The following is a 27,950-nucleotide window of genomic DNA, read 5'->3' on the forward strand; positions in this document are numbered from 1 at the left end:
GACTAAGTATCCAAATAAAACTAATTATTAAACTAAATTAACCATATAAACTAAATTACTGATCTAATTATTGATCTAAAGCCCATACTGTCACTGTATGATAATTGAAATGAACTGATGACAGTTTTTCCTCCAGAATGGCTATACGGCTGAATAAAATTATGTTGCATTATTTTCCTTAACACTGTAAAGCTGCTTTGAAACAATCTGCATTGTTAAAAGCGCAATATTAAATAAGGTTGACTTGACTTGACTTAATGCTTAAAGCACTTTGAAGCCTGGCCAATAATCAAACTAAATGAAGTGTTTCCAGCAGATGGCACCGTGAGTTTGTGCAGCACTAACAGAATACGTACCATTTGTGCGTGTATTAGAAAATGTAATATTCCGCAGTCAATTTTTAGTAATTGTTTAAGGCAATTTCATGATTTCAGTCATCATACAGTAAAAGGCAACAACCCCCTTTCATAAAGCGTGCGTGCCTCTCACTCTAGGCTGGTCGCTATCATGGTTGATTTGACGGGAGTCACACGCATGACGCATGGAGTCACAGGACTGATTATTCGCCTTAGCCAATCACGTTGACAGGAAAAATTTTTACATAATGTAGCGATGGCAGGTTTAGGGAAAATAGCACATGCAGTAAAAGTACCGATACAGCACTTAAAATGTACTCAAGTAAAAGTAAAAGTACACTGTTTTTAAACTACTTAATAAAGTACAATTCCTGAGAAAAATTACTCAATTACAGTAACGAGAGTATTTGTAATTCGTTACTTTACACCACTGGTCATGGCTCATTGATGCACGTGGGCAGCGAAGGCTGGCCCGTGTGGTCCGATCAAACAGACGAGCTGTAGCTTAAATTGCTCAAGAAGTTAACACAATGACGGATAGAGAAGCGGTGGATCGTTGGTCTGATTGGTTGAAGGACTATCCAATTATGTACAGAGTCATTTGAACTATGCCCGTTGATCACGCCTCTTGTGGTCTGGTTGAAGGACTATCAGAGTCATTTAAACTATGCCTGTTGATCATGCCTCCTGTGCAGTAGAAAATACTGAGCAGACTTCCCAGACCAATGTTCAATCTTAAAAGATAGTACTAATGAATAGTGACACTTCAGCTACTACTATTAACTAGAAACAAGCTGAACTAATCAGTAAGTAATTTTGAATTTAGATAGTTCCTTATTAGGTAATCAATAATAATTGAAGGAGATTGGCATCACTAAGAACTAATAAGTAACTATGACAAATGATAAAGAATTACTAATCACAACATTAGCGTGTCTGAGATGTGAGCAATTGTCTTTTTGTACTCTTAACGTGGTCATAAAATGCATCACTAATTACTCAAGTGTTACCTAGTCACTCTACAGGAACTACTAGTGATCTGGACCATTATTTTAAAGTGAAAAATATGTTTTTTCACTTTAAAATAATGGTCCAGATCACCAGTAGTTCCTGCAGAGGGCCTAGGTACCACTTGAGTAATTAGTGATGCATTTTATTACTATATTCAGAATAAAAAAGATGATCTTTTGGTGAGTCTCAGACACGCAATAATGTTATAATTTGTCAGTTAGTTCGTTATTAATGAGGCTAAACTCATTAAGTAATTATTGATTACTTAACAAGGAACTATCTCCTAAATTTGATATTATTTACTGATTAGTTAAGCTTGTTTCTATATTAGTTAAGCTGAACTGTTAATGTACTCATTAGTCCTGCATTACATCCTGCATAGTTACTTATTAATGATGACCATTATTCTAAAGTGTTACCCATTTCTTTACCAAACCTCCCTATTTTCAACCATGTCGCTTCCTCGTTTCTTTCCCCTGAGTGACATTGTATTCAGGTCTAAAGGTGAATCTACTCAACAATGTAACCTGTTTTTACTACCCACTATCACAGTCTAAGAAATAAAGAATGAGGATGTGTCTGATGGTTTGTTTCTGAGAAACTGTTTGGTGTATGTGATCAATTCTAGCTAAATATTAGCTATAGCCTGAATATAAATATAGAATTTATATTTAAAAACAAGCCAAATATTTAATAAATGAACACGGAGATGGGAAACATGTAGAACTCCCAATGAAACAGCTGTTAAATCTGTTCTATCGAGTTATGTGTGCAAAGATTCAATATAGGCCTGCATTTTAAAAGAAAGAGCGAAAGAAAGAATCCAACCAATTGATTTCCTTGTTTTTACTGCAAGACTACAGGACAGAATACATAGCACTTATTTTGTGATGCAGCCAAAGCACACATACAGTAATGCTGTACAATGGGACAGACTGGACTGCTCACCCGAGGTGAAGGAGCCCATGGCCCTTGGTTTGAAACTCAATGCTTCACATTTTCATACTCATTTTCTTCACAACTGAAATTCTCATATATAGTAGAGTCACTCCTCTTCACCTGAGCCGCTCCATCTCCTCTAGTCTTCTGGATATCAAGGACTTCTTCATAGTTTGAGTCCTGCGAATAGTTATTTGTTTTTATTAAATTATAATCACAACATCAGGCACACAATGATGATGTCTCTTGAAAAAAATTGTGATAAAATGTAAATGTTGCTGATATTTAAAAAATTAGACAGAAAGACCACTATGAATTAGAGGTAATGCCTATCATTATTGAATTCATGTTTATAATATCCATAGTTTAATTGCAATCCTCAACATGTCTTTGTGCAATAATATGTGAAAGATTGAAGTCCATTTGAGCTGACTGAAACATACACTCATCCCTCCTGCTATAAACGCCATAAACTCTTTAATAACCTCTATGAGATAAAAGACTCTACCGAGATAAGAACACCTTTCCTGTTAGTGTTTGTGATGTCAGATTTACAGTTTCAAATTGGGTCCTTTAAAGAGAAAAATGGTTGTGATAAGGAGAAAAGCCGAAAGTCACTCACAGGCTCTTGTCTGCTTTGTGCTGCTGCTTAAAGAAAGAAACACTCAATGAGTTTGATACTGAGAAATATGTACTGAACCATCTGTAATATGAATAGATCATCTGAAATCTATTATGGGATGGTCAGTATCAGTGTTGTTTCAATCAATTAATACTCATGTTGGTATTATGAAGAAATAAACATACCTCCACTTGATTGTCCTTTTTGTTCTTTGTTTAACATTGGGCTGTAGAGTAAAGACAAATAAATTCTTTAAAAGCCTTACCACATTTCTGTCTCAGAAAAAAACAGTTTAGCTTGCATGGTCATTATATTTTGTATTAAATATAGAGGAAAAAATGTATCTTAGCGAAAACTGTAACTGAACAATTAATAAACGATAAACAAAAATGATATATTTTTAATCACCGAGATAATATGCAGATCTAGACCTGTTGGATGCTGATATAAGTTGTGATTTGTACACACATTATTATTAGTATTAACATATGTGTCAAATTAAAACTGTGATTACAAGTTACACCAGGAGGTGCCAGATTACTTACATTTTGTTGGTTTTTGTTAGATAGACAATCAGACCACAAATGCCTGAAACTGCCACTAAAACTCCAATGACAATCCCAACTATCGCTCCTGTTGTCAGTCCTCCTCCTCCTCCTCCTCCTTCACCGACTATAGAAAAAACACAATAAACAACAGACCATATACCGCACACAATAATATCTAATACACTTTATATACACTGCATCAAAACCTTCATTAAAAAATAAAAATTAAGACAACACAAGGCAATAAAATGATGAAAACAGAAAGCTCCAATGAACAAATGTTAAAAAGGTCAAAACACTGGATATCGAAAGTTGAAAACACATTTAGAGTTAGTTGTATCACTTACCTTTAACTAGTAAAGCATGTGTTTGTGAGGCGCTTCTCTTTGTGATGTTATTCCAGGCAGTGCATTTGTAATCTCCACTGTGAGTGAAGTTAGTCTCCTCTATGGTGAAAGTGTCTGTGGTCACATCAGTGTTTGTTCCATTAAACGTCCAGCTGAATGAGGCAGAAGGTTCAGAATTTGCAGAGCAAGACAGAGACACTGGAACCCCTAAATCCACCACATCCGGACCCTTAAAAGAAACATCTGGTCCATCTAGAACAAACACAAGAGACTCACTGTTAGAGGGACAAACTGAGCACTGAAGTGTGTCTATATTTCATCAGGTTTGAGCTCAAATCATCTTGATGTTTAAATGTTTAACACTCACAGTTGATGATCAGTCTGAGTTTTGCTCTGTCAGAGCTGACAGGGTTACTGTAAATACACTGATATTCCCCACTGTCTGATCTGTGCACTGGACTGATGAACACTGATCTGTTATCAGGTGAGAAGATGATGCTGTTGCTAGGAGACAGAGAACTGTTATCTTTCATCCACTGCACAGAGGTGATGTTGCCAGTTCCCTTAGAGGTGATGTTAGCAGAGGAGTCGCCCTCTATTAATGATTCTTCTGGACCAATAAGACTGACATTAGATACTTTTACTGTATAAAAGAGAGAAAAAGAACAAAGATACTGTATCTAAGTTAGTCTTTCACATTTAGGACACAATGAACAGTTGTAACAACAGCAAAAGAGTTTTTAGGACTACAACTATCACAAGGATGTCAGTACAAGTCTGAAGAATCAAACACCCTACAGCCCTTATTTAACAACTAGTTGGCAAATTGTAGTATTTAAGAGGTGCAGAAAATTGACACCATAGACACAGTGTTGGGGAAGCTACTCTGAAACTGTAGTTTGACAAGCTACAAGCTACTTATAAATTAAAGAAGTTAAACCACAGTCAAGCTACCCTTCTGAAAAAGTAGTTAGATACACTGCAAGTTACTAACAAAATGTAGCTAACTACATTGAAACTAGTTTAAATAGCCTATAAATATATATATTTTTTTACAATTAAATTGAACATTTACAAACAACTGAATAATAGTTAATGAAAAATGTTTTAAGTTAAATTTTTGGGGTTTAAAACAACACAAAGCAATACAATTATGATAAGAGTAAAGTTTTATTAAGTAAACTATCCAAATACAATACTCAAATGTACACTCTAAAAAAATAAAGGTTCTATATTGCACCAAAAATGGTTCTTGGCTCGTAATCATAGGGGAACCTTTTTTAGTGCTATATAGCACCAATTTTGGTGCTTCAGTGGTTCTTCAGCGGTTCTTCAGAGGTTCTTCAGCGGTTCTTCAGAGGTTCTTCACCGGTTCTTTGACTAAGGTGCTATATAGCACCTCTGAAGAACCGCTGAAGAACCACTGAAGCACCAAAATTGGTGCTATATAGCACTAAAAAAGGTTCCCCTATGATTACGAGCCTTTTTTTTTAGAGTGAGTCTGTATCTCAAACTGACTGTCAAAGTTCAAAATCTCTACATCAATTATGCAAGAACCAAAATAAGCAACACAGGAGTAGACAAAAATGCAGGTAAACTCACAGCAAGTGCAGTGATGCATCATGTCGTGTGTGTGTGTGTGCGTGGGTGTGTGTGTGCGAACAAAGCCGCTCTGAGACGCGAAGCATGCGCTGCTTGCGTGAACATTGTGCACTTCATTCTGAAACCCGCACGACCTATCAGAGCCTTTGCCGTGGGATAAGTGCACTAAACTATATCGCAATATTGTTTTCTGTTCAATTGACCGATGGATGCTTTGCCAGTGCAATGACGCAAACACCACGTTAGTGATCTTTCAGGTTCTTTATAAAACTGGTGGGACAGATTAAACTATGGCGGATATATATATAGGCCTATATATAGCTACTGAGCACACTAGCAATTCAAACCCAAAGAGTAGGCCTATATATATATATATATATATATATATATATATATATATATATATATATATATATATATATATATATATATATATATATATATATATATATATATATATATATATATATATACAATTATTAACTTTTTAAAATAAAATAATGGCATTTTTTAATCATTAAAAATATACTCATTTTTGAGTTTGACATCAAACACACCGCTAAATACAGCTATAGGGCTTACAGCATAGCTAAAAACATAATAATAATAATAATAAATAATTTCTGAACATTAACTCTCAGTCATTATTCACCCTTTTCTCATGGTTTCTCAAAAGAATTCATAAAAGTATAGAATATAATGGCATATTTCTAATATAGGGGCTCATTTTAACGCAGTTACAACGCGCGGGTGCGTTGCAACTGGGGTTTATCTTCTGCTGATAGATCAGCATTAAAGAACGATCTCAACTGTTAAATAACAGATATAAGATTAAAATAATATCGGATTTGTCTTATTTTAAATAAACACAAAAAAACAGAGATGAAAACTAAACTTAAGTAAGAAATGTACTTTTGGTTAAATAAAAGTTCGGTAATATCTTCCAGAGATTTTTTAATTTTGGCGATATTTTTTCTCTACATATCATCATCATCAAAGCTTTTATTCAGGACACACATGGTCCAAAAAACACAAACATGAAATATACCAATACAAACACAAACACAAACAAACAATACATATCACATATTTGCATATAAACTAAAACGCCAGTGGTTCCACAATCTGGAGAAAAATCTGACTGAACTTAGTGTTGGGTTCGTCAGTGTTAAAATTATACTGTTTGCAGAGTCCGTTAGCCTACACATACATCTGTACATGATATTCCGCAACACTGCAGAGCAGGTGGGTAGCTACACCAGCACTAACAAACATCTGACTCGCACTGCTCCAACGTGGCACCTTAAGCAGCAGCCTCATTCCATCATTATATGCTACATGCAGTTTCTGCATGCTGCTCTTTTTGTAACAGCGCCACAAATGGGCAGTATACATAGGGGTACAAAATGTTCTAAAAAAGTGTAGTCTTCACAGATCCTGAGCACATTCTAAATTTGCGGATCAACATATTAGCTTGTGCATACAACATACGACACTGTCTAAAAATGTCCCTATCATCAGACAGGTCATCAGTTATGTAATGTCCTAAGTACTTAGCCTCATCACATACTTTAAAGGTCCCATGGCATGGCATTTTTCTATTATTTTATAATGTTTCCTGAGGTGTACTTATATTGTTAGTATGATATTTACATCATAAAATGTCATAATTTAGAAATAAAAGGCATTTTTTCAATACTGATGTTTGTCCTCTGGCTGAATGCCCTGCTTCAAGAGGCGTGTCTGCTGTGAGACTTCAGTAAAAACGCCCACTGTTGTGATTGGCTGACATATTTGCATTTTAAATGAGCGGAGGGGCGTGGTTTAACGAGGTCTACGAGTCACGAGCAGGCACGAGCTGCTGCCAGAGAGACGGATGGACCTGAGTTCACTTCACATCAGTTCTGTCAGTCTCAGTTCAGTGCTGTTGTAGTTACAGCATATACTTCAGGTTATTAGTTTATTTCTAGTCGGAGGGACTGTCACTCATGTCAGAAAGTTAGTAACTTTAGTAAATTATGGATCAGCGCTGACTGGAGACGCGAACCGTTTAGAACGATTCAGTCCGATTTGGTGAACTGATTCGGTTCACTAAAAAGAACCGGTTCAAAAGAATCATTCGTTCGCGAACCGGACATCACGGAGACGGAGCGATTGCTAACAAAGTTATTTATAGTAACTACTGAGTTGTGAGAGCGCTGTCTGTCAGCGCGAGTTTATTGTGTTTGTATCTGAGAGTTCTGAATAAACACGAGTTCCAGTCACACCGAGTCCGTCTTCATCATTATTACCAACTTTGCAACACATGCAAAGTACCATTACAGCTGTCGAGACGAACGAGTTACGAGTAAGTGTTGATTATAGCATTATTTTTAGACATGTTCCAATCATATAAAAAGCGTCAGTGACGCGCGTTGAGTACACAGCGCAAACAAAGACACAACAGCAGTAATCGAATGTAATCCAGTTTATTGTGGGGAAAGCTGGCTAGCCCGGATATGCTCACGCTTACCCCTCGTCTGCTTTATCTCGCGCCGCGTAAGGCGCCTCCGCTGTGGGCCAGATGCAGTACTGGGGGTCGGGGATGTTGAAGGCCGACCGGTCAGCCCGAGCTTCGGCGTGTGTGAGGTTTATCTCTAAAGATGTGGCTCTCTATGTTGAGCAGAAATGACTGTATGCACATTTTAGAACAGATAGACGCGACGAGGACGTACAAAAACACTGACTCACAAGATAGAAAACACGAAAACACCGTTCTGTCTGGAGAGAGAAGCCGCTGCGTGTGCACGAATAATAAATAATTAGCTACACATAAGAAATCACTGATCACAGATCAGAAGGAACTGAAAAAAGACTTCTGTTTTCATTTGTACATCCAAACACTGAGAAACTGCCAGCGTTCACTCGTTCACAAGCAATGATCTCTATTCTCTCGAGCATTTGCATGGGCGTGCCAGATTCTCTGGGCGGAGGAAAGGGAGGAAACCGTTCCTGCTTGGACGTCAAACCAGGAGACTTCAGGATTGGCTAGTCTGGCCTGTCATTTTCTCAAAGGCAGAGAAAGACAGCCAGAACTCGGGTTTACACCGATCAGGGCCGGCCCGTGGCATAGGCGGAATAGGCAAATGCTAGGGGCGCCACTCATCCATAGGGGCGCCAAAATGTATTACTGATACTATTTTATTAATATTAACTTACCTAAGTCCCCCGCATCTTCCCGGTCCGCCTCATCAATCTCCCCCGCCGAGCTACTTGAAGTGCGTCAGAAATATAACGCGCGATCGGTTTAACGTTGGGAATTTGTTGTGTCGCGTCGCCTCTCGCCGCATCTAATGTAGACAGGATTGCTTTCATTTTTTAGGCTGCTTGGCCGCTCGCTCCAGGTGTAGACACGGTGAAAGTTGCCTGATAATTTATGATGGATGGCCGAATTGTAGTATCAAAAAAGACAGAAGCCCTCTGATGCAGGCAAGATAAGGGAAACACTGCAAAAATGCTCTTCTTACTTAGTATTTTGTCTTGTTTCTAGTCTAAATATCTAAAACTTCTTAAATTAAGATGCATTTACTAGAAAGTAAAATGACATAAGATATATTTTCTTGTTTTCTTGAAAATAAAATTAAAATTAAGTGAGTTTATGCTTAAAACAAGCTAAATGATCTGCCAATGGGGTGAGAAAAATAATCTAGTTTCTGATTGAAATCTTGTTTCTTGTTTCTGTCCCAAACAGTAACAGTAAAAGTAAATACATCTTGATTTAAGAATTTTTAGATATTTGGACTGGAAACAAGAAAAAAAATACTAAATAAGAAGAGCATTTTTTGCAGTGTAAAGTGAGGTACAGTGATGTAGGCTAATGAATGTACAGTTTATTTAATTGCATAGTAGTAAAATACTTATGTTCGCTAATTAATTCCAGTTTTACCTTAAACTTTATGCAAGCACAGCTGTTCTGGGTTCTCCAGTGGGCACAGATAGTGTGATTTTGTAGATAAAAATGCATGCAATATCACTTTTTTAATAGCCTAATGTTTTTACTCTACAGTTGTGCAGTTTTAAGGGGACATATGGCAATTTTAAAATGTATTTGCCAAAATTAGTAATGATATTTAAATACAGGTTTATTTAAAATAGCATCATTTTATTTAAAATTCACATTAAATATCTACATTTCTCAGTTTAATTCATGGTGAAAACATGAATGTGCATAGTTTAGTGGAAGATTGCTGCCATCTACTGGAAAACAAACACTTTTGCTAGTTCTCAATGCATAGTTTGTGCATGAATGCTGGATGCTATTACTCTTGCTATTTGTGTTTAGGCTGTAATGTGGCGTAGGTGCTATTTTTGTATAGTTTAACTATCATCAGCCTTTTAAAAAATAAAATAATAATAATAATATCATGAACATAATGACGGGGTAGAATGGACTGGACATCATATAAAACAATAACAATGAAAAATATAGCTGCAAGCAGCAATACCGGGGCCAAGCGCAAAGAAGAAGACAAGACATGCCAAAATGGCTGGCAGTGTTCGATCAACTGGAGCAATGAGCAATTAATCACGTTTTAAGATGATTTTAGGCAAAAGGCTGAAAAATGCATTGTAGTCTGACAGTGTCAGACCAACTGCATCAATGAACAATTATACAGTTTAAGAAGATTAGGCAAAATGGCTGAAATATCATATAGAGTCACTGATAATATAAGTTAATGGTTTATCACTTTTGACCAATAGGTGGCACAGTTACGAAATTGATGTGGTGTGGTCAGAATAAGGGAACAATTACACATGCAAAGTTTGATGCCAATATGTCAAAGCATTGCAGAGATACAGCCTCAAGAGTCACTTTGGCATCATGGCTCAACTTCGTCACTGCGGTTTACAAAAACGGTTTCATCTATTGATGCAAAATTCCTAACTTTTTGTTGACACAGTCTGAGGATGATACGATTAGATTTTGGTGGAAATTGGACAAACAGACTAGGATGAGTTTGAAAAAGTAGGTTTTGATCAAATAAGAACATTGAGGACAGGATGTTTGACCAAATATGGCAAAATTAGTATCTCTGTTCTCGGCATGAGCCAATGACTGTATTATGACCAGTTTCATTAAACTAGGCTAATTTAATCAAAAGTTATTAGCATGTTTGTAAATTTTGTTATAACCTCTGACCACAAGGTGGCACTGCCCCAAAACTTTTTGAGTACCTTCAAAGCATGGTGCGGAAGACATGAATTTTGGACAAACAGTTCAAAAGTTATAAGCAAAAATAGCCATTTTTTGTATCTCCGGACCAGTAGGTGGCGCTGTGCCGAAATGCTGCATGTTGCCTCAGGTCATGCTTGTGATGACATATACCAAGATTGGTTTGAATACGATAAAGCGTTGCGGAGATATAGCCTTATGAGTGTTTTTGCAACCGCCACGCAAAATTTGTGTGCGCGTTTATCAAAAACGATTTGATAAATCAACTTGATTTGCAAGATTTTTTGTCAGCATGGTCTGAAGATGATCTGGTTCAATTTTCGTGCAAATCGGACAAACCGTCTAGGACGAGTTCATAAAAGTAGGTTTTTTGGAAAATTAAAAATGGCGGGGAAATTATCATGACCGAAAATGACTTCATAGGGTGCAATTAAATCGGCATGAGCCAATGAATGTATTATGACCAGTTTCATTTAACTAAGCTAATTTAATCAAAAGTTATTAGCATTTTTGTAAATTTTGTTATAACCTTTGACCACAAGGTGGCACTGCCCCAAAACTTTTTGAGTACCTTCAAAGCATGGTGCGGAAGACACATACCAAGTTTCGTAACGATAGACTAATGAGTTTGTAAAATATAGTATTTTAACACATAATTCAAAATGGCCGACAGCCAAAATGGCCGATTTGGTAAAATTGAATATCAGACGACTCGGCATGCCTTCCTGAATCTAACGAGACCACTTTTATGATTTTTGGACAAACGGTTCAAAAGTTATAAGCAAAAATAGCCATTTTTTATATCTCCGGACCAGTAGGTGGCGCTGCGCCGAAACACTGCATGTTGCCTCATGTCATGCTTGTCATGACATGTACCAAGTTTGGTTTGAACACGATAAAGCGCTGCGGGGATATTGCCTTAAGTGTGTTTTTGCAACCGTTACGTAAAATTTGTTTGCATGTTTTTCGAAAATGATTTGACGAATCAACTTGATTTGCAAGATTTTTTGTCAGCATAGTCTGAAGATGATCTGGTTCAATTTTCGTGCAAATCGGATGAACCGTCTAGGACAAGTTCGTAAAAGTAGGTTTTTCGGAAAATTAAAAATGGCGGGAAAATTTTTATGACGGAAAATGACGTCATAGAGTGCAATCGAATCGTCTTGAGCCAAGGAATCAGAGGAAAAAAGAATTTTGCTTCTAGCCCTTATGGTTCAAAAGTTATTAGCATAAACATGAGTCAAATTTTGGACTGATGGTGGCGCTAGAGGGATTGAATTAGAGACTCCAAATTTGCTATGGTGACTTTTCAGATTGTCCTCTATGAGTGTGCCAAATTTCACAACTTTTTACCATACGGTTCTATGGGCTGCCATAGACTTCGTGGCGGAAGAAGAAGAAGAAGAAGAAGATGAATAATAAATATAGCTGCAAGCAGCAATACCGGGGCCAAGCGCAAAGAAGAAGACAAGACATGCCAAAATGGCTGGCAGTGTCAGATCAACTGGAGCAATGAGCAATTAATCACGTTTTAAGATGATTTTAAGCAAAAGGCTGAAAATGCATTGTAGTCTGAGAGTGTCAGACCAACTGCAACAATTAACAATTATACAGTTTAAGAAGATTAGGCAAAATGGCTGAAATATCATATATTGAGTCACTGATAATGTAAGTTAATGGTTTATCACTTTTGACCAATAGGTGGCACAGATACGAAATTGATGTGGTGTGGTCAGAATAAGGGAACAATGACACATGCACAGTTTGATGCCAATATGTCAAAGCATTGCAGAGATACAGCCTCAAGAGTAATTTTGGCATAATGGCTCAACTTCGTCGCTGCGGTTTACAAAAACGGCTTCATCTATTGATGCAAAATCCCTAACTTTTTGTTGACACAGTCTGAAGATGATACGATTCGATTTTGGTGGAAATTGGACAAACGGTCTAGGATGAGTTTGAAAAGGTAGGTTTTGATCAAATAAGAACATTGAGGACAGGATGTTTGACCAAATATGGAAAAATTAGTATCTCTGTTCTCGACATGAGCCAATGACTGTATTATGACCAGTTTCATTAAACTAGGCTAATTTAAGCAAAAGTTATTAGCATGTTTGTAAATTTTGTTATAACCTCTGACCACAAGGTGGCACTGCCCCAAAACGTTTTGAGTACCTTCAAAGCATGGTGCGGAAGACATGATTTTTGGACAAACAGTTCAAAAGTTATAAGCAAAAATAGCCATTTTTTGTATCTCCGGACCAGTAGGTGGCGCTGCGCCGAAACGCTGCATGTTGCTTTAGGTCATGCTTGTGATGACATATACCAAGATTGGTTTGAATAAGATAAAGCGTTGTGGAGATATAGGCTTATGAGTGTTTTTGCAACCGCTACGCAAAATTTGTGCGCGCGTTTATCAAAAACGATTTGACAAATCAACTTGATTTGCAAGATTTTTTGTCAGCATGGTCTGAAGATGATATGGTTCAATTTCTGTGCAAATCGGACAAACCGTCTAGGACGAGTTCGCAAAAGTAGGTTTTTTGGAAAATTAAAAATGGCGGGGAAATTATCATGACCGAAAATGACATCATAGATTGCAATTGAATCGGCATGAGCCAATGACTCTATTATGACCAATTTCAATATACTAGGCTAATTTAATCAAAAGTTATTAGCATTTTTGTCAAGTTTGTTATTTCTTTTGACCACAAGGTGGCACTGCCCTAAAACTTTTTGAGTACCTTCAGGGCATAGCATGGAAGTCACATACCGAGTTTAGTAACAATATACTAATGCATTTGTAAAATATAGCATTTTTTGACAAAATTCAAAATGGCCGACAGCCAAAATGGCCGATATGGTAAAATTGAATATCAGACGACTCGGCATGCCGTCCTGAATGTAACGAGACCACTTTTATGATTTTTGGACAAACAGTTCAGAAGTTATAAGCAAAAATAGCAATTTTTCGTATCTCCGGACCAGTAGGTGGCGCTGCGCCGAAACGCTGTATTTTGCCTCCAGTCATGCTTGTGATGACATGTACCAAGTTTGGTTTGAATACGATAAAGCGTTGCGGAGATATTGCCTTAAGTGTGTTTTTGCAACCGCTACGTAAAATTTGTTTGCGCGTTTATCGCAAATGATTTGACGAATCAACTTGATTTGCAAGATTTTTTGTCAGCATGGACTGAAGATGATCTGGTTCAATTTTCGTGCAAATCGGATTAACCGTCTAGGACGAGTTCGTAAAAGTAGGTTTTTCGGAAAATTCAAAATGGCGGGAAAATTTTTATGACGGAAAATGACGTCATAGGGTGCAATCGAATCGTCTTGAGCCAAGGAATCAGAGGAAAAAAGAATTTTGTTTCTAGCCCTTATGGTTCAAAAGTTATTAGCATAAACATGAGTCAAATTTTGGACTGATGGTGGCGCTAGAGGGATTGAGTTTGAGACTCCAAATTTGCTACGGTGACATTTCAGACTGTCCTCTATTAATGTGCCAAATTTCACAACTTTTTACCATACGGTTCTATGGGCTGCCATAGACTTCGTGGCGGAAGAAGAAAAAGAAGAAGAAGAAGAAGATGAATAATAATAATAAGAACGGGAACGGTTTCAATAGGTGCCTTCGCACCTTCGGTGCTTGGCCCCTAATAAATATAGCTGCAAGCAGCAATACCGGGGCCAAGCGCAAAGAAGAAGACAAGACATGCCAAAATGGCTGGCAGTGTCAGATCAACTGCAGCAATGAGCAATTAATCACGTTTTAAGATGATTTTAGGCAAGAGGCTGAAAATGCATTGTAGTCTGAGAGTGTCAGACCAACTGCAACAATGAACAATTATACAGTTTAAGAAGATTAGGCAAAATGGCTGAAATATCATAAATTGAGTCACTGATAATATAAATTAATGGTTTATCACTTTTGACCAATAGGTGGCACAGTTACGAAATGTATGTGGTGTGGTCAGAATAAGGGAACAATGACACATGCAAAGTTTGATGCCAATATGTGAAAGCTTTGCAGAGATACAGCCTCAAGAGTCATTTTGGCATCATGCCTCAAATTCGTCGCTGTGGTTTACAAAAACGGTTTCATCTATAGATGCAAAATCCCTAACTTTTTGTTGACACAGTCTGAAGATGATACGATTCGATTTTGGTTGAAATTGGACAAACGGTCTAGGATGAGTTTGAAAAAGTAGGTTTTGATCAAATAAGAACATTGAGGACAGGATGTTTGACCAAATATGGCAAAATTAGAATCTATGTTCTCGGCATGAGCCAATAAATGTATTACGACCAGTTTCATTAAACTAGGCTAATTTAATCAAAAGTTATTAGCATTTTTGTAAATTTTGTTATAACCTTTGACCACAAGGTGGCACTACCCCAAAACTTTTTGAGTACCTTCAAAGCATGGTGCGGAAGACCCATACCAAGTTTCGTAACGATAGACTAATGCGTTTGTAAAATATAGTATTTTAGCGCATAATTCAAAATGGCCAAGAGCCAAAATGGCTGATATGGTAAAATTGAATATCAGACAACTCTGAATACCGTCCTGAATCTAACGAGACAACTTTTATGATTTTTGGACAAACGGTTCAAAAGTTATAAGCAAAAATAGCCATTTTTTGTATCTTCGGACCAGTAGGTGGCGCTGCGCCGAAACGCTGCAAGTTGCCTCAAGTCATGCTTGTGATGACATGTACCAAGTTTGGATTGAACATGATAAAGCATTGTGGAGATATAGCCTTATGAGTGTTTTTGCAACCGCTACGTAAAATTTGTGTGCACGTTTATCAAAAACGATTTGACGAATCAACTTGATTTGCAAGATTTTTTGTCAGCATGGTCTGAAGATGATCTGGTTCAATTTTCATGCAAATCGGACAAACCGTCTAGGACGAGTTCGTAAAAGTAGGTTTTTTGGAAAATTAAAAATGGCGGGGAAATTATCATGACCGAAAATGACGTCATAGGGTGCAATTGAATCGGCATGAGCCAATTAATGTATTATGACCAGTTTCATTATACTAACCTAATTAAATCAAAAGTTATTAGCATTTTTGTCAAGTTTGTTATATCTTTTGACCACAAGGTGGCACTGCCCCAAAACGTTTTGAGTACCTTCAGGGCATGGAGTGGAAGTCACATACCGAGTTTAGTAACAATACACTAATGCATTTGTAAAATATAGCATTTTAGCACATAATTCAAAATGGCCGACAGCCAAAATGGCCGATATGGTAAAATTGAATATCAGACAACTCGGCATGTCGTCCTGAATCTAACGAGACCACTTTTATGATTTTTGGACAAACAGTTCAAAAGTTATAAGCAAAAATAGCCATTTTTTGTATCTCCGGACCAGTAGGTGGCGCTGCGCCGAAACGCTGCATGTTGCTTCAGGTCATGCTTGTGATGACATATACCAAGATTGGTTTGAATACGATAAAGCGTTGTGGAGATATAGGCTTATGAGTGTTTTTGCAACCGCTACGCAAAATTTGTGTGCGCGTTTATCGAAAAAGATTTGACAAATCAACTTGATTTGCAAGATTTTTTGTCAGCATGGTCTGAAGATGATCTGGTTCAATTTTCGTGCAAATCGGACAAACCGTCTAGGACGAGTTCGTAAAAGTAGGTTTTTTGGAAAATTAAAAATGGCGGGGAAATTATCATGACCGAAAATGACATCATAGGTTGCAATTGAATCGGCATGAGCCAATGACTCTATTATGACCAGTTTCAATATACTAGGCTAATTTAATCAAAAGTTATTAGCATTTTTGTCAAGTTTGTTATATCTTTTGACCACAAGGTGGCACTGCCCTAAAACTTTTTGAGTACCTTCAGGGCATAGCAAGGAAGTCACATACCGAGTTTAGTAACAATATACTAATGCATTTGTAAAATATAGCATTTTTTGACAAAATTCAAAATGGCCGACAGCCAAAATGGCCGATATGGTAAAATTGAATATCAGACGACTCGGCATGCCGTCCTGAATGTAACGAGACCACTTTTATGATTTTTGGACAAACAGTTCAGAAGTTATAAGTAAAAATTGCAATTTTTCGTATCTCCGGACCAGTAGGTGGCACTGCGCCGAAACGCTGTATGTTGCCTCAAGTCATGCTTGTGATGACATGTACCAAGTTTGGTTTGAATACGATAAAGCGTTGCGGAGATATTGCCTTAAGAGTGTTTTTGCAACCGCTACGTAAAATTTGTTTGCGCGTTTATCGCAAATGATTTGACGAATCAACTTGATTTGCAAGATTTTTTGTCAGCATGGTCTGAAGATGATCTGGTTCAATTTTCGTGCAAATCGGATGAACCGCCTAGGACGAGTTCGTAAAAGTAGGTTTTTCGGAAAATTCAAAATGGCGGGAAAATTTTTATGACGGAAAATGACGTCATAGGGTGCAATGGAATCGTCTTGAGCCAAGGAATCAGAGGAAAAAATAATTTTGTTTCTAGCCCTTATGGTTCAAAAGTTCTTAGCATAAACATGAGTCAAATTTTGGACTGATGGTGGCGCTAGAGGGATTGAGTTTGAGACTCCAAATTTGCTACGGTGACATGTCAGACTGTCCTCTATTAGTGTGCCAAATTTCACAACTTTTTACCATACGGTTCTATGGGCTGCCATAGACTTCGTGGCGGAAGAAGAAGAAGAAGAAGAAGAAGAAGATGAATAATAATAATAAGAACGGGAACGGTTTCAATAGGTGCCTTCGCACCTTCGGTGCTTGGCCCCTAATAATAAGAACGGGAACGGTTTCAATAGGTGCCTTCGCACCTTCGGTGCTTGGCCCCTAATAAAAATAAAAACATCAATGCTTTACAAAAATAAAACAGTAGTAATTCCACAACTTAGACTGATAACATGTAGTGCTAAACCTTACAAGGGGCACCAAGTAAAATCTTGCCTAGGGCAGGAAATTGGTCAGGGCCGGCCCTGACACCGATCAACATTTCTATCCACTTGGGGACAATATTCAGGCTAGGGGAACTCATATTAATGTTGAAAAACCTCATAAAATGAAAATGTCATGCCATGGGACCTTTAAGAACACTACCAGACAGGGAGAATTCAGGAAACAACAAGTTCCTGTCCTCCCTGCTCCTAATAATCATAATGTTACTCTTTTTTGCATTATATTTAATGTCAAAGTCAGTGCCATATTGAGAGCAGATCTTCAATAACTGTTGAAGACCAGCACTATATGGACTAAAAATGACCAAATCATCCGCGTACATCAAATGGTTGATAATCATATTACCAACCATACACCCAGTTCCACATTCGTTTAGCAACTTTGATAGATCATCCATATAAACATTAAAAAGAAAGGGAGACAAAATACTTCCTTGTCTAACTCCGTTACATACATTGAATGGTGCAGATACAAAGTTACCCCATTTTACATACATTGACTGATGAGCATACCAGAAAGCCAGAATTCTTACCAGAAATTTGGGAACTCCTCTGTTGTGTAATTTATAGAATAATTTTTCATGATTTACACGATCAAATCTCATTGTGTTTTCGTTCCTCTTAATAAAACGCAAGGCATATTTAAAATTTGCATTTGCCCGTTTCTTACATTCAAATAAGGGGCCATATTTGTGTCTTCCTGACTCAACCCAAGCTTTGAAAGCCCTTCTAGCCTCAGCATGAAGCTCTTCAACATATTCATTCCACCCTGGCTTGGCTTTAAACCTCTTGGTCTTGTACAGAGGCCTGCTTGAGGCAAGAAGGGACTCAACAATATTATCATACAAGGAGCACAACTCAATACCATGTTGCAGGTTCTTACAGTTAATATCACAGCAAGCAGCTGCATCTATTGGTAAGTCGATATTACTCAGCAATTTGTCAGTCTGAACACAGTATACATTAAGATCCTCCGCAGTCAATTTTGACCAGTCTAATTTCCCTACACACATATCGTTGTTCACAGACAGTAGAGTAGGTAAATTGCCCAAATTTATTGATAAAGAAAAAGGCACATGGTCGGTAGTGGCAAATTCATAATTAATCCTCATGGACTCTAAGGAATCATGTGCATCGGCTGTGCAGATGCAGTGGTCTAACCATGAAGTTGTGTGCCATGCCTCACTGATGTAAGTATAGCTATTATCAGGTAACTGCAATTTACTGGAGAGAATCAAACCATTATCAGAGCAGAACTGTATTAAACGATTGCCAAATACAGAGCCACCATCAGAAACATCTGCATTCATGTCACCCACAATAAAAAAGCATGTAGAGGCATTATCCTGAATAAAAGACATAACACAAGCCAACCTGTGGAGATATTCATCTTCATTATCTTCTTCATTAACTTTTTTCCACCACAACTGAACTCAATTCCTATAGCCCAGTCAACATCCAATCTGACCACGTTAACTAGCTGATCAAACTTTTTGTGCCATAAAAGGGCAACACCACCAGATATTCTGCCACAAACTATTTCAGTGCTCATGTCAGTGGTAGATTCACCTGCCCCGTAGAAATCTTTATGAAGAGTGTTCAATCTTTCAAAATCCTGCTTAGGTAGAAAACTCTCTTGAACACACAGTACATTATTACACAGTACATTAATGTACACAGTACATTATGTATTTTTTCTCTACATAATGTTGATATGGCAACTAGTAGCCTAAATACACTAAGTTTTGTCATTCTGGCATGTGTGGAAAGGGTTAAAACATGCGTGTTAAAACTAACCCCGCGTTAGGTTGTGCCCCGCGCTCCCCTAGCCTATATATAGCGATAGGCCTATATATAGCAGGATAATACATTTTAAAAAGCTATGATTCACCTGAATGTGCTTGAAGTCTTCGACGCAGACAGCGTTTTAATCTTTTGTTTGTATAAACAAAAATCACAGCGATTAGTGTTAAGTTATCAACCCACGTTATCAAGTTATCACTTCTCTGTGAACCATGAAGCCGCACCGCAAGATGCGCGATGAAACAATAGATGGCGGTAACGCGCGATTTTAGTATGTGATCAAATAAGAAAACACTGTGCTGTTTCAATCGTTTCAATGCATTGCAGGCTCATCAAAACACAAAACCGAATGTAGCTTTTAGTCGCGCTAAACCGCTACTTGCTGGATAAATTAGTTACTGGAAAAGCTACATTGTTTTAAAAGCAACTGAGCTACTGACAAGCTACTGAAAAATGTAATTAAGTTAGTAGATTCGCTACTTGTAGTTAATTAAGTTACTCCCCAACACTGCATACTATGGTGAAGGGACTGCCCATTTAACTTGCATAGGAATTTTGTATTGAGCATAACTCTGGATCACAGTGGTGTCATAGAGACTAGGGGTGGGCTCATTTTACTCAGACAACTAATCAGTCTCTCATGCTCATCATGATTCATGAAGCTATCAAGCGATGCCCTGGCAACCATTTAGAGCACCCTAGCAACTGATCCCATAGACTGCCATTTTTAAAGGCCCAGATGGGTAACTCTGCAGCACAGTGTCAAAGAGACATAGGGTGGGCTCATTTTATGCAGACAACTAATCAGTTTCTCATGAAGCTATCAAGCCACAAGCAACAAGTTTCTTAGACTTCCATTCAAAGAGATCAAAAGGGATATCTTTGAATAGAAGTGTCATAGAAACATTAGGGTGGGATCGTTTGACTCTGGGCAGCAAACAGCAAATCACGAATCACCTTCAAACTTCCTAGCCACACCCTTGCAACCATTGCTGAGCACACTAGCAATTCAAACCCAAAGAGTGATATCTGAATGACATAGAGCAGTGGTTCTCAAACTTTCAAACCAAGTATCACCTCAGAAAATATTTGGCTCTCCAAGTACCACCATAATGGCCAACATTAAAATACAGTAGCGTAGTAGGCCTAACTATTCAGCTACAGCTCTGCACAGTTCAAAAACGAGGCAGTTTATTCCTAATAAGAATATTTATTGTTGTCAGCCACTGTAACATTGTAAATACACTGTTTGTACATTAACACTGCACTGTGCTTACATACAGGTAAATAAAATAATTAAATAATGATTAAATTAAAATGTGTTGTTAAGTTACATTAAAACTGTAGGCCTACTGTACTTAAATGTAAAACAAAAACTTTACTCAAATAAAGTTTAAATTAAAATGTATGTGTTTTAACATTCATTTATTTAGTGATTCCTCTGCGTACCACTAGAGGCAGCCTGAGTACCACTAGTGTTACTCGTACCACACTTTGAGAACCACTGACATAGAGGAATTGGGGTTGTTTTATATCTTACTGGCAAGCAGCCTTGGAGTATCATCATCTGACAGCTGCCAAGCCACTCCCTAGCAACCAAACATAGTACCTTACACAATGCTGGGTTAAAAATAACCCAAGTTGGGTTGAAAATGGATTAACCCAGCAATTGGGTTGTTTAAACCCAGCGATTGGGTTGTTTTAACCCAGCAATTGGTTTGTTTTAAGCAAACATTTAACCCAACTTCTGGGTTAAAACAACCCAATTGCTGTTATTTTTAACCCAGCATGTTTTAGAGTGTAGCAGCCGTTTAACAAGACCTATATCTTTGCATTATTACATCATATGGAGATGGGGGTTGGCTCATTTAACTCATGCTAGCAAGCAGGACATGCTAACAGGCTAAAATTCAGTCTCATCTATGGTGAAAGTGTCTGTGGTCACATTGGTGTCTGTTCCATTAAACGTCCAGCTGAATGAAGCAGAAGGTTCAGAATTTGCAGAGTTAGTGCTGGTATAGTGCTGCTATAGTGCTGGTCCAGGCTGGTTTGTGCTGGTATAGTGCTGGTTAGTGCTGGTCTGGCTAGTGCTAGTATAGTGCTGGTCCAGGCTGGTTATAGTGCTGGTCCAGGCTGGTTTGTGCTGGTATAGTGCTGGTCCAGGCTGGTTAGTGCTGGTCTGGCTAGTGCTAGTATAGTGCTGGTCCAGGCTGGTATAGTGCTGGTCTAGCTGCTAGTATAGTGCTGGTCCAGGCTGGTTAGTGCTGGTCCAGGCTGGTTTGTGCTGGCATAGTGCTGGTCCAGGCTGGTTAGTGCTGGTATAGTGCTGGTCCAGGCTGGTTTGTGCTGGTTTAGTGCTGGTCCAGGCTGGTTTGTGCTGGTAATGGTATAGTGCTGGTCCAGGCTGGTTTGTGCTGGTTTAGTGCTGGTCCAGGCTGATTTGTGCTGGTATAGTGCTGATCCAGACTGGTTTGTGCTGGTATAGTGCTGGTCCAGGCTGGTTTGTGCTGGTATAGTGCTGATCTAGCTGGTGGACCAGCATATTATGCAGTTCTCAAGATAAAAACCGGAGCTGGTGAAGATGCTTCACTAGCATGGTCTTACCAGGTTGAGTGTGAGTATGCCAGCTCTCTGTCTGCAAGCAGTGTTTTGTTTTTTAAAGACTTTTACACTCATTTGGGAACTCACATGTGTCAAAAATCCAGTTGTCAGTCAATGATTCCAAAAAGTGCACATAGTAAAAGTGATGTCATTGCAGTCAGGAGCATGACATATTGTTGAAAATAATGATAGCATGCACTTTCAACAAAAATTAAGCGGCCAACTAAAGGGCTTCATTAACATTTGTACATGTACCATATGATAAGTGAATATGGTAATGCTGCTTTTGGAGGTGTTTACTAATCCTCTGGTGAGATATTGATTTTATTTGCAGTTAATGTAATCAAAGGCTGTGTGGCTGCAGTCATATGTAGTTGTTGTTTCTGCTCATATCGTTTTTGTTGTTCCTCTTATTTTCGGTGATACTGCTTGTTAACCACAGGTGTCATAGCTAATACTCAATCATCACGTGTATAATAAATCCTCAATTTCACTAACTGCAATATTGCTTCATTTACTCTCTTTATTACTCTCATTGTTACATTTACTCTCTATATTGGGACCATATGAAAATTGAGCAGTGTTTGTTTAACACTGAGGATTTTATTGTGTATCAATAAACATGTAACCAGCAACATGCTTATTTCTTTATTAAAACATTTAAAATAAATTTGGAAAATTGTCTTGGTCTTTATTTAACTACGAACACACATTAAAGAAACATTTTGCAAGTTTTGTTGTGGTCTTGAAAAGACAACACACCAGCATCCCAAGCTGATCCCAGCATACAAATATTTGTAATTACAAAGAATAAGTAACTGGTTGATGAGTGATGATCTTCCAGCGCTGTTTCAGCTTTGTGCTCCTAGTCTATGATGCATCTGAGCAATCAATCAATCCAAGCTCGCTCCAGCTGTAAGAGAGTGTCTGATTGCTCTCTCGTCCCTACCGACTTTACCCACCCACCTCACCTAAGATCCAGTTTCCACTGGTTGTTGCATCATGCTGTCGGATTGTGGAAGTTCTTTAGCTTTAGCCAAAAGAGCCTGTCTTGTCATGTCAGTGATGCAAGTGTTTTCTGGTGTGGCAACCAGGGGTCCGTTCTTCGTACCTCGCTAACTCTGATAGCTGGATTTGATTGTTGACGATTTGGCATGATCTTGGATTGTTTGGTTCTTTGAAGCTCATCCTAGACTTGCTGTCATAGTAACAGGTCCGTAAACTTAAACCTGCTCGGGAGCAGGCTTATTTCACGTAAACAGGATTAGATTGCATCTTGAGGTGATACTTAAAATCTGTCCCAGCCACTGCTACTTTATTACAAGAGTTCATTACTGAACCAGGGGCAATAATCATTTTAAAGGGCAAATTGCAGGTACATTTTTTTTCCAAATGAATATATAACCTTGTATGAAAATACCATATGAAAAGGTAATGCAGAATTTAAAATGTTTTAAAATGACATGAGAGCACAAATTTAGATAAAGAGGCCGTTTCGTTTTTTCAACATCGCGTCACGAGAGGGAGTTGCTGACCGAGCTCTGCGTTGGCTCAGTGCAGAATAGGTTGGTATTCAGAAGGAGTCTGTGTGTTTTCGGTAGTTTTTCTATTTCAATTTATCATTGTCATGGTAAATTATTGTGTCCAGCCTGTCAATGTGTGAATCAATTTCAACATTGAAATATTTACTTTAAATAATCATAATAATAATATTATAAGGTTGTGTAAAAGCTTGTATGTACAGACGGCCACTTGATTGAGATTTATTTGTGATGGAATAATTACTTTATAATGTTATTGCAGTCTTAAACACATGCTACAGTTACATGTAGCCTACAGTTACTCTGAACCATGCATTAATTTTAGTGATGACGGATATTATGGGAGTGGCTTGATGCAGCGCAGGAGAAGCAGAGAACTTGATCTTGAACTTTAATACTGTCAAGTAACAAATTTGCTTCAAATTAACTTAAAAATGTAATGAATTGCTATTTACTGATATAAATAATTGGTAATCATCTTTTTAAAAAATATATAACTTTTATGTCGGTTTCCTTATAAAGATCCAGAAATTCGTGGTGCTTTTTTGTGTAATTTGTCAAGTTTTTTGCCAGGTGGATTTTTAATTAGGCATGATGTCATTATGTTGCTGTCTTGCCGCCAGCCAATCGCTGCATTGCTGATCGTGGTTTTGAGTATCGATGCATGTGCCCTCTTCAGGGAACACAAGAATACGCAGTAATCTTATATCATTTAATCCAGATATTTTAATCCAATCCGCAAATTCGTTTGAAGAACCAAATTAGCCAGAGATCAGTTATCACGATTAAAAGATCTGGGATCTGTCAAATCATCTCTGATGTATTTAGCGAGGTACAAAGAACGGACCCCAGGCTGGCAGCCAGTTGCTAGGGCTTTATGATTGTTATGGTGATGCGGTAGTACTGGGCCAGCGGGAGGCGCTGCAGAGTTATTACTATTTCTTTACTCAGTTACTTCATAACCACTTGCTTAACTTACACAAAAGGGTGCCATTTTAAAGCGTAAAAACTTGCCATTACAGTGAACACAAAGAGTATTACTAACTCTTAAAGGCGTGATGAATTGAGAAATCAACTTTCCTTTGAGCCTTTGATATATAAATGTTCATCTTTTATTTGAGGTGTTATTGGTTAATTCGTGATCAGATCGGACTTGTAACGTTAGGGGTCAGTGCTCGCAAAGGCCAACGTCCAGGGTCTATGTGTTTTTCAGACGGGCTACCAAAACTATCTTAAATAGTGAAATAACATTTATTTATTGCGCGCGTAAGCGTATGTGTGTGTGTGTGTGTACGGGTCGCGGTTATATTCACTGATCGGGCCGGCCAAGTAATAAACAAATAACATTCCAATCAATCGCTGGTGGATGAGAGATGAATCATTGTGTTTGTTTGATAAAGACATTTTGCGAGTCCTTTGAGCATTTCCCCAGACGCTTTCAAAACAGTTCCCACATGTACTGACGGGGAGCTGAAGCTCATTAAATATGTAAATCTTATCCAATCCTAGCCGTGGGTGTTTACTTCCAAGTCTGCAGTGATTCAGTGAAACAGAGCGTTTCTTCAGAGAGCCATAAAACCAGGGCAGAAAATAGCCTACTTATTCATTATGATGTTTTTGAATGTAAAAACCACGCGAACGTCATAAGTTGACCTCAGACAAAAAGTATAAAAAAAATTAAAAAGCCAGTTCATGAGCCCTTAAGTAAGTGCATTAAAAATTGCAATAATATTAGAGGAGCACCATTTTTATAGCGTGAAAAAGTAAAACAGCGCCTCCCATTGGCCCAGTACCGCAACACCATAAAGCCTTGTTTATACTTTCACCTGGCTCCACAGCACAAGTCTCCGCTCACTGTGCACGCTCCTCCCCAAATGGACATGACGTTTATACTTGACGCGCTCGCCGTTGTGCTATTCTTTGAAACGACAGAGGGCGACTCTGAGTAATTGTTCTATAAACCACCAGGGAACAGGAAACAGTCGAGAAGAAGTAGAATAATGTAGGCCTACACAGGTGACAATATTTATTTTAGTAACTTACACTTCACCAAAAAACAAAAAAATCGTGTAAAACGTATAAAAAGTAAACATTGATATTATTACTTGTGACATGAGAATAAAATGTATGTAGGCCTACACATGTATACAACTAAATTAAATATTTACAAATTTCACTAAACATTTTCACTCAGTTTCGTGAAAATTTTTCGGAGACGAAGTCGGACACTTTCTGCTTCCCGCGGTGACGCTTGCGCTGTGTTTGCATACTTTATCACAGCTGAAGTGAACTAAATGCAATATTTGGCAATACACAGATGTTTCAGAGACATTATTGTCATGTAATACTTTATGCACTGCTTAATACAGCGTGTGTTTGTAGAATAAAGTTCAACATATAAGCCTATCAATGAAGTGGGGTCTACAATTTTTATCACTTTTATTTTGATAAACATTACAATATAACATCGCGCCTCCATTAAAGGAGGTTTTACTGTTATAAAAAAACAGATCTGTGAGCTTTAGTGGAACTGAAGGTTTTAGAATAAACAAGAAACACATGTAATCGCTGTTGTGCGGGGAATTCGGCCAATTGTGGAACAGCTGTGTCATCATCAGAGTTCGTAGAGTCTGGTGCAGCCGCTCTAGAGAAACTGCACCGGCTGCTCTGGAATCGCTCTCGCGGTACTTTGATGCCATACGTCACTATCACATGGCATCTGCGCTGTCTGTCTCAAGTCAGACAAAATTTCTAACCGGCATATATCTGCTTCAAGTTAGTCACCGATCGGTCTGCGCACCCTAAAACCTAAACCCTCACATCTTCCTCTGAGTCCGCACTTTCACGTCGTAATGCTGCTTTGACTGCCGGGAAGATGTCCGCTGCGTAACAAGGCTTAACCCACACCAGTGTGGGCTCGGTAGAAGTTTGCATCGAGGGCGCATATCAAACCAGGCTTAACAATCATCCAGGATACACTAGCAACTAGCCAGAACACAATAGCAACCCCCTAGCAACACATAACACCGTAGCAACCACCCAAGATACCCTAACAACCGCCTAGCAACACCTGAGTGCTGACATTTTCCATGGCAAGCCCCACTCACATTTTCTTCAGGAAATGTAAGTCTAGTTACTAATTGACTTTACTTTCTAAATCCCATTTCAACTCTGACCAGTTGAACAACACAAGGATGTAACTGCTCTTTTAATTCTTTCAAATAAATATATAAAACTGACCAAAGTATTTAAAGGGAGAAGTTTACATTAAAAACATACATTTTAGCATCAGACATCAAATTTTGATGTTAAATCCACTGTTTTATATAGGTTTGTTAAGGCAGTTCTACAGAGGTAACTGTAATCAAATTAAAGAAAAATTAAATGTAATCTTTTTTTTTCAAGGGACACGTAATTAAATTACAGTAATTAATTAATTAGTAATGCATTACACCTAACACTGTTTAAAAATGTTTTGTTTAGTGGACTCAAATGAAATAATTTCACAGTGCTGTATATATTAACATTTTAAATGGTTCAAATCGTTTTTTCCAAATGAAATGAGTTTACTTGAATCAAGTTACATGGTATTATTCCAGTAACATACTGTAAAGTAGATTATGGTAGGAGAACTGTAAATTAAGAGTAAAATACTGACAGCAGGGGTTGCCAGTATTCTTACGTTAATTTTATGTAAAAGATTTATAGGATAATATTTTACAGTAAATACTGAACCAAGTTTTAGCAACACACTCACCGAACACTTGTAGTGCAGTTTCTCCTCTAAGTGTTTCTACAGCACTAGGTGTTACAGTCAGTCTGTATATTCCAGAATCATCCAGTGTCAGATTCCGCAGCTCCAGAGCGAGAGTGGTGATGTTTAAACTGACTCTGCCTGCATATTCGGGGGTTATTGTAGGGGCACCACCAGACGCTACTCCAATTATAACATTTGAAGCAACGTTAAAAGACCACTGAATTAAATAACTCGATGTGGAGGAGGAGGGTGGGTTAGCAGGAGCGAGTACAACACTTCCTCCTACTGCTCTATTAGCCGGCTCAGGAAACTGCAGATCTTGACCTAAATATTGTCCTAAGAAAAAAAAGAAGTAGAAAAAGGATACATTTGTCTTTACATTTGCAATTAAATTAAATTTACTACTTTAACTACTTTCTACTAGTTACTTTTACTGGTAGTAAGAACAAAAAAATAGCTTCAGCAAATGACAGACAACCTATTTTTCTGAATTTATACATAAATAAAATAGGAATAACTAGTCATTTTATATAGAAATTCGACACAGAGAATTATTTAACTGCTAAAAGGTCTCACCAAAACACGACAATATCCACAGTGTCCAGTACAAACGATAATAAACCATCATGATCGAGCTCTCTCATCTGTCAGGAACT

The 27,950-nt window shown here is 37.9% G+C and overlaps 1 protein-coding gene across 1 annotated transcript; it reads right to left on the reverse strand.

Annotated features, from left to right (window-relative positions):
• On the reverse strand, positions 1–27,950 carry LOC307138577 (cell adhesion molecule CEACAM6). Its single transcript, XM_079836958.1, has 8 exons — positions 27,871–27,950; positions 27,295–27,630; positions 4,191–4,466; positions 3,824–4,075; positions 3,474–3,600; positions 3,114–3,154; positions 2,929–2,951; positions 1–2,486 (listed from the first exon to the last, which is right to left on the reverse strand). Exons 1-8 carry the CDS (start codon positions 27,920–27,922, stop codon positions 2,352–2,354), a joined length of 1,242 nt encoding a protein of 413 aa, XP_079693084.1. The 5' UTR covers positions 27,923–27,950; the 3' UTR covers positions 1–2,351.

Source organism: Gobio gobio, assembly GCF_949357685.1.
Source record: "Gobio gobio genome assembly, chromosome: 15".
NCBI classification, from domain to species: Eukaryota; Metazoa; Chordata; class Actinopteri; order Cypriniformes; family Gobionidae; genus Gobio; species Gobio gobio.